This window comes from Daldinia decipiens (genome assembly GCF_022478715.1).
Source record: "Daldinia decipiens strain CBS 113046 unplaced genomic scaffold F4813scaffold_6, whole genome shotgun sequence".
Classification (NCBI taxonomy): domain Eukaryota; kingdom Fungi; phylum Ascomycota; class Sordariomycetes; order Xylariales; family Hypoxylaceae; genus Daldinia; species Daldinia decipiens.
The window spans coordinates 474461-485938 of NW_026054549.1; the positions used below are offsets into that span (position 1 = coordinate 474461).

The following is an 11478-nucleotide window of genomic DNA, read 5'->3' on the forward strand; positions in this document are numbered from 1 at the left end:
TTTCTTAGTCAAACATGTAGCGTAGTACACATCACCAAAACGACATGCAATATGTCTGGTTACCTTTGTATTTACCTTAGATAAATGTGTTGCTCATTTCCATGACTGTAGCCATACAATATCAATGCGAATTCATTCTCAACTAGTTACTATACATAATAGACCCAAAAGTTTTAAGTGTGACAAACCTCCTCGACATCAATCTTCCAATATAAGCTCTCTTTAAGCTTAATACACATGATTTATTCATTCTCTCAACAAGGCAGCAATATATCATTGGAAGTTTTTTAAGTGAACTAGCTCCAGAGAACATGATACAGGATCTATTGTCGGTACCGTCAAGTAAAGATTCTCAAGCATCCGATATGGTAAAGGTGCGGAAATCAGATTACAAGATAAATAGGAACTCACGCGTATGGTCAAATTCCTAAAATAACACGCTTTATGATTGGTAAGTATGCCTACGTAAACTGTAACAACTCTTGAATTTATGAAGCTATCCAGTACCCTTATCGTTTTGCAGGTATCCCTAGGTACTCGTAGACATTCGGAATAACTGCTATACAGCATTCAATATTGGTATTTGGGTGTAAGGTGTTTGTATATATTGCAATGCTTAACTTCATAGATATCGAAAGATAAAATATCGATCCGATTTCTAACTATAGATTATATAGAACTATGGATTATAAAGAATCGCGTGACTGCCTCTGTGAGATGCTAAGCAGCAATATATATCCCAACTCGGTTGGAAATTACAGATAGGACATGGCATACAGATGAAATATGTACAGACATTAGTGCGTAATATGGTACAGTACTGGTATAAAATCTATGCCCATTTCAATCAACAAAAGAAAAGCCGGCCCTACAGCTGACGATTGCATACCATGGTAGTTGAATAACAACACTGGAATTCTCCCAATCCTTAGTCTTTCTTGTCTTGTTCTAATCGAACCTCGACCCTGCCATCTAGGCTGAGGGGACTCGAAATACGGTACTTTCCGCCAAGGACTAAGTCTTTTGCAACCAATTCTCTTGTACGGCCTAAACTCTCAATAGCCGCGATACGGTCCAGAGTATCTTGAAGGAATTGTCGAAACCCGGGCTCGCTACATATTTCCTTGAATGCGCGTTGCATAGGCACGGAGCTGGCACGTACGTGAGCTTCGCTGCTTATAGTAAATAGATTTAATCGGTCAAGCTCTCGGATGAAATCCGCTCGAGTCATGATTTCTTGCGCCTTATGCATCGGAAAATACGGGAGAATATGTCCCGTCTCCTGGTCATAGGTTTTTTCCATATCCTCTTCTCTGTCAACAAGGGCTAACGCGAGCACCATAGAAGCTGACTGTGGCAGATGTTAGTGAGTCCTTGAGATATAGGGGGTCTTGTAAGCAGACTTAGAGGCAGAAGCTAACGCATGCATATGTGCCACGTGACTACCATGCTCGTCATCTTACACTATACCATGTACATCTGTGGACACGGAGAATATTCCATTACCAACGAAAGAAAAAACTTACCGAGAATTTTTGCTGATCCATTACGTCATCATCCATTTCAGATCCAAGTATGGCGCAAGAGTTTAGAAACCATGTCTTTTCGATCTCCTTAATGAGATCACACGTTGTAAGCATATCGCGTGACTTGGCTACGCGATTTAGAAAGGAGAGACGACCCCCGACTTTATCGTATATCTCCTCGAGGATAGATATATCCACATCTTCTGCAAAGTAACGATGTCGGTATTTCTGCAGTGCCATTATCGCTTGGGGTTTCGGCAGATCGTTAATTGGCATAACCACCATTCGCTCTGTGGCACGTCTTTTTAGTCGCTCATAGATCCAATAATCATCAGTTGTAAAGATGACCGAAACTAGGTTCGATGCACACCAGGCCTCTGCCCGGTGCTGAAGTAGTTCTAATAAATCTTTGCCTTCGTCGTCATCTCGAATTAGATGGGTCTGGTTAATGATGAGGATCAGGGGCTTATTCTTCTTCGCCCGATGTAGCAGCGCCACTTTCTCCAACTTATTCATCGCCCTCTCTATATCGAGTAACGCCGTAGATTCTCTAGGACCGCGTTCGCTAAAGTAACCACCGATGTAATCCTCGTGATACTCATAGTCGATTGCCTTGCCCAGTCTTATACGGAAGACTTCGACGCTGTTAGATGCTTCGAGCATGGCGCAACCATCTCCGTCTACTTTCCTCATAGCTTCGATCAGCATGCTACTTTTCCCACATCCTTTATCACCCATCAACAGGTAATAGTGGCCCGTTTCAGTCGCCGAAACAATGTTGTTTATTATAGTCTGCTCTTCTCGGATAACCCAATTAGGTGGCGCTGGCACGTTTTTCCCTGCCAATGCCAGAATTGGCTCGGCTCCTGGCTCAAACGCGTGGTGAATCTTCTGGAGCTGTAACCACTTATACAACTGATGATAAGCGTAACCAGCGCCGGCGAAGCCAAGGCCTAGAACTACGACAGAAGCAAAAGTAGTAGCTGCAGCTTCGCCCATTTTAAAGGATAATGACTGTCTTGCCTCTGGCTCCGGGCCAATCTGGTACCTCATAGTCATTGTTGTGGAGAACGATCGCTGTGATGGGGGCCAAACCAGCCCAGCGCGTGTCGAGGTAGCATTGAGGCGTTTACATGCTGACCTTCTAAAAGGGGTAATCCGGCTCGTTAGTCCCGGCAGCATCGTAAGTATGGTGGTTGGTCATGAAGAGAGCTGGCGTAACTGCTAACTTTGCCGTACTTCCGAGAATTGAAGTGAAATGAGACAAAAACGGGAAGAAGTCGCTAAGGAGAGTCCGGGAGATTGCGCGTTGCTTCCTTGTAAGAGCCACACTTACCTATCGGAGGCCTTCTAAGGTATCTCGGTAGTGGCGCAGCTCTATCCAAGCAGCCGGGTTGCCCCCCTTACCTACCCCCTGTTGTTTTATATTTTATGGGACGTCTGGTGGTCCCCTGTAATGTATTTATGTACAAGGTATGAAGCAAGTATGTACCTACCTATGTATCTAATCCTCCTAGTCATCAAGAACCTCAAGACTTGATGAAGACTTACAAACTTATATCGGACAGTTTTAACGTCGAAATGAACAAAGAGAACCTCTATTTTGCTAATACAGTCAGTCACGATGATGCACCTATTTACTTAGGTACTTAAAAATTATTTTGTTTATTTAGACCTTAGGAATAAACAAATGACATATTTTAAGGGATATCTAAACAGCCTGCGTAGCGTTATGGCACCGTGACTGTCTAATATCTGCTGAATTGCTTCATGAAATAACTAACAATTGGTCCAAATATCTAAAATTCAAACCTGCCAATATTTTGGAGGATAGATTATCCTTGACAATTGTAATTTTGGTGTATGCTTAACTCTTGACAACGGGCAAAGCCAGTGACTCTTAAGCGTCCCGCACTTCACAGACTTGCCATTTCAGATTCTCCCCACGCCGACCTAGTTGTGCATAGCATCCTTTCCGCACAACAATTTTTTTTATTGAACGTCGCTTCTTGCAATCCCCACAAGTTCAATTTTGTTACATCAAAACTACCTGATTTCGGCACACGTCATGTGCATCTCGATCCGATAACCTCGACAAGTTTTGCCCTTTCTTGACCGTTATACCTTTATAAAAAGTTAGGTAACTATTATTATACAAATCATCCTCCTGTGGTGAATTCAAAGCCCGGCCTCATTAAGTATTCTATTCCATTTTCATCTGGAATTATTACAAAGTAAGCCCATAAAATATATAGCTCATTATGGCTATTGAGAAGTACTAACAGAACATTTAAGATAGTTACAACTTCACTCATAGTCGCGTCGCGTCGCGTCACAGCAGCAACCATGTCTGAAAGACGCCATAAATATGTTCTGTATCCGCCGCCTGACAAAATACCAGTCCAGGCGTCAAGTATACCCTCACCTATACCAACGAGGGGACTTCGCGGCGCCCAGAGGCGTGGCAACCTATCCCCAAGCTCGCAGTCTGAGTTGGCAGAGGAGACTACGAACAACATCGTTGACATCTCACCCCTAAGAAGGTCAGTCGAAAGCTTGATTGACGCGTACATGCCCCCAGAGGATGCATTATTTCTAAAGACAAGCCTCTTTAGTCAACCGCCCCCTAAATCTCACACGGAACCAGGAGAGGGTTCAAAGGAGACTACTCATTCATCCTCTATTCATGAGCCATTATCGGCACAGAAGTCATCATTTGCAACATCTTTGAAGACTCCTTCGTCACGAAGTGTGAAGTTTGCCTTGCCCAATAAGGCAACTTTTGATGAGACTATAGAGAGCTTAGAGGAGGACTCTCCAAAGCCTTCTAAGCTCCCAAGCATTAATAGTTCTACTAGATACACAGAAGCAACAAGGGTGAGAACAGGGGATATCAATCCTCCTAGAGACAATGGAGAAAGTCTTCAAGGTACGTTGTCTAATTAACGCTTCTTTCAATACTTTGTTTAGACCTGTGAAGGTCATCTGTCATCTACAGTCGACTATAGATCTATAGCTAACGGTCTTTGGTGGAATTTAGATGGGTCAGTAGATGATGTAGATGTATCAGGAGAAAGACGTAAGGAACAGAGAACGACAGCCCCTAGTAACCCTGAGGTCAAAGACCATGTTGCTGAATTTCAAGCTCTTGTCGGCCCTGGATATCTCGGTGCCTCAACATACGTCGCCGACCCTAGGCCCATGGAAGACCGTAGACGTTTTGCTAGTGACGGAAGATTTCATAATCATACATCTGTCGGCGACCACCAGCACATTGCCGATCGCCAGCACATCGCCGACCCCCAGCAAGTCGCCGGCAACCCGCATGTCGACGACCATGTGCACGTCGGCGATTCTAATCATACTGCTGATTCCAAGCATAAATTTAAAACGGATCCAGGTCACGTCCCTCTGCGCCTACCAACAATACTTCAACTGGAACCACCCTTCCCACCCCCAAACTTTCCACCACCACCACCGCCTCGACAACGCCCAAGAGCACAAAATCTCAAGGAAGCCAAGCCACCCCATCACGAACAGGCTGCGTTGCCTAGAAGCACGTCGACTACGAACTTGCGTAGACTATCAGAAGAACCAGCCGGAGGTGCTATTTGTTCGCCCGAGGAAATGACAACTAATACGTTGACGGAGGACGTGGTTCATAGAGAACCATTAACGGCTGCTACGGTGCGATTCCCTTTCCTTGGAGATGATGATTCAGCAGTCGAGTCTTCGGTCTACTCACTTAGCACACAGTCTGAGGCTGAATTGCTGGCCGGCCCAGTTACGAATAACGAAGACGGCCCTAAGTCACTTACGTTGACCAACCAGGAGATGGCAGAACTAGAGCAAGAAGTCTCTATTTCGGAGAAGTCCCAGGCGACAGATGCCCAGGGCTCTGATTGCAACAGTAATTTTTTTCTTTTTTTCTTCTGAGCATAGATCACGAACTTGATCTGACCGTAAACAGACCGCAGCGCAGAGCACCCAGAGCACCCGCACATCGAGCAGGGACAAGAGAACGAGACCGATTTGGTCAGCTCTGCTCCGCAAATTCATTCTGGTATGGAAACATTTTCTTTTGAACCACCCAAAACCCTTTTGCATTTTGTGTCATGAGCTTACGATACTTACGCACAGAATCTCCTCTGACCCATCGCGAAACAAGCCAAGACGCACGAAATATCTCGCGAATTCATTGTAAGGCTACTTCACTTCTATGTACTCACTAGATATCTTGTTGACCTTTGACATCCACAGTGACTCCTCGAAGCGTAATGGATGCCACCTCGGAGCTTCAGCAACTTGCTGGAAGCTACTCGCCAGAAACTCATCCGAACACTCCTCTGGTTGAACGATTCCAGAGAACTCTCCAGCGAGAGGTAGATCCCGAAGAATCTGATTTTGAGGAGCCGCCTAGAGCCCCGGTGCCCGAACTTGAACGATCTCGCCGTGCCCGCCGAGGCACCGATCAGATTCACCCGTCGTCAGTCATTGCTGCGAGCACCCCTTCTCGAGCCCTGGGCAGCGAGAATATCCGAGCTATCATCCGCGATGAGATGACCGATTTCCAAGCCAATGATTACACTGGCCGAGTCAGTCGACCTACTGCTTTAGCAGCATTGCAGCATAGTCTGTACCAACAACCCCTGCGAACCGAGGCCGGTATGAGAACTTTCATCCGTCATCAGGTTATATTGCGCGCGCCAGGAATCTCTGCGTTCTAGAGCAGTGCCGAGCTTCACGCGCACAATACTACGGCTGAGGACCGAATCTTTGAAGAACTTTCGCAAGCTATCGAGCGCGAAGAGCAGGTTGGTCAGCCTGCAGCCCCGCAGGATGATCCCTTCTATTACAACCCTCACCATGGCCTCTTTCACGACGCACCGAGCGTTCCCAACATCGCGGTCCATGAGCATGCGCACCATATGCCCCATATCCCCCATGCGCACCATGCGCACCATGTGCACCACGCGCCCGCATCCGCACCCATCGTTCCGGAGCCCGCACCTCGTGTGCCCTCGGCCCTTAGCTCAGCCGCGAGCCGCCAGTCGCGACAAGGATCGCGACAAGGATCGCGACAAGGATCACAGCACCACAGCCAGCCGGGAAGTGGTCTCTCCGTGAACCCCATGTGGCTCGATGCGGACGACCAGTTCGTCATGAGACCCGCCCCGGGCCCGTTCCTATACGCGCCCGTAGATCCGGAAGAGCAGAAGCGCCGAGACGAGGAGAAGCGCATGAAGCGCCAGGAGCGCGAGAAGGAGCGCGCCCAGAAAAAGGATGAGAAGGCCAAGGCCAAAGCCAGCCAGAAGATCGAGAAGCAAGTGCGAAAGACGAGCTCGCAGATGTCCGAGTCAGCCCACTCTGCAACACTCCGAACCGCCAGCAGTTTCTCCGGTTCGCTGCGCCGCGCGTTCCAGGCGCTGAAGAAGCCGTCCGTTGCTACCCCCAGCCTTCCCACGGCCGACGAAGACGAGCACGACGAGGAGGAGAGCCGAGAGTGAGGTGGTGTGGTAAGGATAAGGGGAACCCGGCCTAGGAGTAGAGTAGTCCTCCTGAGGCGATGGTCAACTGACCATGAGAGAGGGTGAAAAGGGAGGGTATCGGTTGCTTTATTGCAGAAAACAGGAACTTCATGTAACTAATTGCTAAAGATGCCATATGCCATACCTGTTAAGGTCGAGAGGATGAAGCTAATGCTTTTGCCTTTTTCTACTGGCAGGCACAAACAAATGGATTCTCGTACTAATCATTAATCATATGCGTGTTGATGTTTTAGCCATTCCATACTACGTGATAGGGGTCTTTGAATGGTTCTCAAGTGACTCTTCTAAATCAAGCTCTCCTTAATTGTCATTAAGTTCGTATCCTCTTTTACCTTTCGGTTCTGTATGTGATTGAACAACGCTACCGCGCGTGCTTCCTAGGCAGCGTCTTAATAGAAAGCTAATCATATTCGATATGGCCGTGATCTATGAATAGGTACCTACCTAACCAATAGGTTGGTATAATCATACACAAGTTATGATCATGACCTAGTTAACTTGGAACATGTAGGGATGTTCAACCTAGTAGCGGGAAGCCTTGGCTTCTATTAAGATATGAGCATCCATTGATTAGGTTAGATTTATAGTTGTAAACTTCCGGTTTATATGTAACTTATATATAACACTATAAAACTCGCGTATATATGAACCTGGAGACTTAGCTATGGGATTACTATACATGTAATATACATGTAAAATAGGAGCATCTGAGTCGTAGTTAATTTACCGGTAGTGGTGTCGTTATCTTTGTGGGGTGTCGCGAGCTTGACTACCCCTTGTAAGTCGTATTGAAACCTTCTCTAATTGGCTAGGTCTCGTCCAAGATCGTGGGGTCATTGGATGTTCCCCAATGATCAACACCAGCCTCCCTTAAACTCTCCCTCTCTTCTTGTTCTTCCTCCTCCCTTTTCATCCGTACATTGTAAACCACAACCGGAAGAAATGGAGTACGGGAAGGGTGAGCTCCCTCCTTACAGTGCCGTAGCTGCGCCGGATTGGCGCAGGCGCAGGTCTGTACGGCGTTCTCGGGCTGTTAAGTTATTCTTTCTGACATGCCTCGCGTTTATCGTCTACGCACAATGGTGGCAAATGGATACTCGCCCAATGGGCCGCCCAGTGGGCCGCCCAGTATCTCAACTATCGATTGAGAAGTTGAGTGAGAACTTGCGGACTTGTGCCAAACTGCGCTCTAAGCCACGCGATCCCATTGGCCTAGGCCGGGAGCGGAATGCGCGTTATGTTGATGGGCACAAGCCCACTCTTATCAAGAACGCCATTATTTGGGTTGGCGAACCCGCCGACGGGACTAGCGACGAGGATGCACGCGCTGGCAAGGGCTTTTCGTGGATAAACGCCGACGTTCTATTGGAATACGGGCTCATTAAGGAAGTCCAGAAGGATATTGATGCTCGCTCACTCCCATCAGATACCTTGATATGGGATGCTAAAGGTCGTCAACTCACGAGTGGTATTATCGACATGCATAGCCATGCTGGCGTCGACAGTCTACCGGAGTTAGTTGGGAACGACGATACAAATGAGATGGGTTCTAATATAACTCCATACATTCGTTCTATTGATGGTATAAATGTGTTCGATCACCAGATTCAAGTTATAAAGTCTGGAGGAGTAACGACAAGTTTAGTGTTACCGGGCTCTAGTAACAACATTGGCGGCGAAGCCTTCGTTATTAAGCATGCTGTTGGTATACCTGACGGTCGCAACGAGACTTCAATAAACGACTTATTAGCCGATCCGGATCGTTCTTGGAGATACATCAAGATGGCTTGTGGAGAGAATTCTAAGCGAACCTATGGCAAAGCTGGCGAGCATGGACCTACTAGCCGACTTGGCGAGTCTTGGGAATTTAGACATGCTTTCGAGCAGGCTGCAAAGCAAGTTCAAGCTCAAAATGACTGGTGTACCCTTGCCGAGTCCATCGGTGTTGAACAGATGGATAGTTACCTGCCTCAAGATTTGGAATGGGAGACACTAGCTGCGGTGTTGCGTGGACACGTCCATGTTAATACCCATTGCTACACGGTTCCAGATCTGGAAGCATTCGTGGACCACACCAATGAGTTTAAGTTTCCGGTTCGAGCATTTCATCATGCTCACCAGACGTTCCTCGTTCCCGAAATCCTCAAACGAGCATATGGTGATACCCCACCTGCATCGGCCCTTTTTGCCGATAATATGTGGTATAAGGCCGAGGCCTATATTGGATCAGAATATGCTGGCAAGGTGCTGTACGACAATGGACTGACCCCTATTTACGTGAGCGACAATCCAGTTCTAAATGCCCAGCATGTCGTCTTTGAGGCCGCAAAGGCATTCGGATATGGATTGCCTTACCATGCTGCCTTGGCTTCAGTTACAACAGCCCCTGCTGAGCGATTGGGCCTTGGACAGCGAATAGGTAAGGTGAAGCCTGGATTTGATGCCGACGTTGTTGTATGGGATAGCGACCCGTTGAGTGTTGGGGCCGCACCGGTCCAAGTCTGGATAGACGGAACAGCACAGTTTGAGGATCCTGTCGAGTTGGAGAAGCCGTTTACTGCCCCTCGTAATTTTACGTCGGAGGCTCCTATTACTGAGGAAACGGTCATTGTGGGTGACGTAGTCCTTATGGGGATTTCCAAATCATTTTTACCATCCCAGCAACATAATTCCCACGATGAGGATTTTACTGTCGTGATTTCGCGTGGTAAAATTGCTTGTATGGGAATTTGCGAGGCTGAGCTTGAGATGGCTTCCAAATCAGGAGTCAAAACCATCCATCTCAAAAACGGCCATTTAACTAAACCGTTCACGGTATTCGGCTCTCTTCTCGGACTCAATGGTATCGACGCCGAACAGGATACCGAGAATGGAGGTAGTCCGGAAATATTTAGTCGAGGTATCGACGGGTTGGCTCTTGAGACGAAGAAATTACATTACGCGTATAAATATGGCGTAACCAGAGCCATCTCGGCACCCAAATACTCGGGACAAGCGACTCACCAAGGCACCAGCGTGGGATTCCGTACTGGTGCGAAGCATGCCCTTGACGAGGGTGCCATATTTGCCGATGACGCAGCGGTACACTATACGCTAGATCTGAGCGCAAAGCGTGGTAGCACTTCGATCTCGAACGCTGTCAATACATTACGCCACAAGCTGATCGAGGCTTCTACTTCCAATACTACTACTGCAGACCCTTACACCGAAGCTGCATTTTTAAGTAAAGTGATCGACGGCTCTTTGCCATTGGCTATCACGGTTCACAGCGCTGATGTGATCGCTACGCTCTTAAGGGCAAAGGAGTCTGTTGATAATGCTATTGCTTCTTCAAGAGGTAGTGGCAGTATCTCTCTTATCATCATCGGCGGCGCCGAGTCTTTCTTGCTGGCGGATGAGTTAGCAGCAGCAAAGGTGGGTGTCGTGCTCAACCCTCTGCTCTCATACCGTAACTCGTGGGACCAGCGACGGGCGCTGACTGGGGCGCCTCTAACAAACGGTACCGCGGTAGACAAGCTTGTTGAAGCCGGAGTTCGTGTAGCCATCGGTATTAACGAAGACTGGTTAGTGCGCGACGTAGGCTTGCTTGCCGGGATCGCATATAGAAACGGTCAGGGTAGGCTCAGTGAGAAAGATGCCCTGGATTTAGTCTCAGATAATGTGTATGAGCTATTAGGACTAAAGAAAACCGATGATGCTAGGGAGTTTGTTGTGTTCGAGGGTAATCCTTTAGAGATTGGGGCAAAGGTTCGGGTAGTAGGGGGTGGTGTAGGAGATGAGGTTACGCTGTTTATGTAGTATAGGTATAATGCAGGTAATTTATATATAAATACTCTGTTCTTGTTTCCAAGTTTCCAATAGGCTCTAGTAGTGGTTCCCATCTCCTGTCAGTATCATCAAGTATGGAAACTGTCGATATAGTCTATAAGACTAAATACCTGATCTTATGTACATATGCATTAAAACGTATAAAGAACTGCACGAAAGTGGAGTAAGACATGCAGCTCTGGTAGCACATCCCATATTCGAATCAGGTACATACATAAATACCTTAAGGTGCCTGTCTGTTATAAAAGGGATTTGGATAACGTAAGTACCTACCTAGGTACCTAACATGAAAGGAAATTTCAGGGCAAGGAAATAAGCCACGATTAATACAGGTACCTAGGCATGTACCTATGAGTCTTGCACAATTAGCGCCATAGGAGGTACCTAAAGCATGCAGTTGCGCCGTTACAAAATTCCCATAGAGTAGGTGCGATTGTGCAAGTATTCCGGACTAGACCCCGCACGGAGGGAGGGAAGGCACATATGCCACAAAGGACCCTTGTAAATACTTAGTTGTACTTCGTAGATAGCCCACCTTTACTTTTTTTTTTTTTTTTTTCCATCTAAACGCGACG

General features: G+C 47.1%; 3 protein-coding genes across 3 annotated transcripts; 2 read left to right on the forward strand and 1 right to left on the reverse strand.

The window, feature by feature from the left end:
• Positions 1-552: 552 nt before the first annotated feature.
• F4813DRAFT_349992 (uncharacterized protein) lies at positions 553-2964 on the reverse strand. Its single transcript, XM_049242247.1, has 2 exons — positions 1527-2964; positions 553-1351 (listed from the first exon to the last, which is right to left on the reverse strand). The coding sequence occupies exons 1-2, from the start codon at positions 2706-2708 to the stop codon at positions 929-931; spliced, it is 1605 nt and encodes a 534-aa protein (XP_049102410.1). The 5' UTR covers positions 2709-2964; the 3' UTR covers positions 553-928.
• Positions 2965-3482: 518 nt separating this feature from the next.
• Positions 3483-6354, forward strand: F4813DRAFT_294800 (uncharacterized protein). The gene is made up of 7 exons (XM_049240667.1): positions 3483-3666; positions 3822-4069; positions 4142-4455; positions 4567-5436; positions 5497-5589; positions 5667-5726; positions 5787-6354. Exons 2-7 carry the CDS (start codon positions 3873-3875, stop codon positions 6251-6253), a joined length of 2001 nt encoding a protein of 666 aa, XP_049102411.1. The 5' UTR covers positions 3483-3666; positions 3822-3872; the 3' UTR covers positions 6254-6354.
• A 1579-nt stretch (positions 6355-7933) lies between these two features.
• F4813DRAFT_349999 (uncharacterized protein) lies at positions 7934-10921 on the forward strand. The gene has a single exon (XM_049242248.1). It carries the CDS (start codon positions 8018-8020, stop codon positions 10871-10873), a length of 2856 nt encoding a protein of 951 aa, XP_049102412.1. The 5' UTR covers positions 7934-8017; the 3' UTR covers positions 10874-10921.
• Positions 10922-11478: the final 557 nt, after the last annotated feature.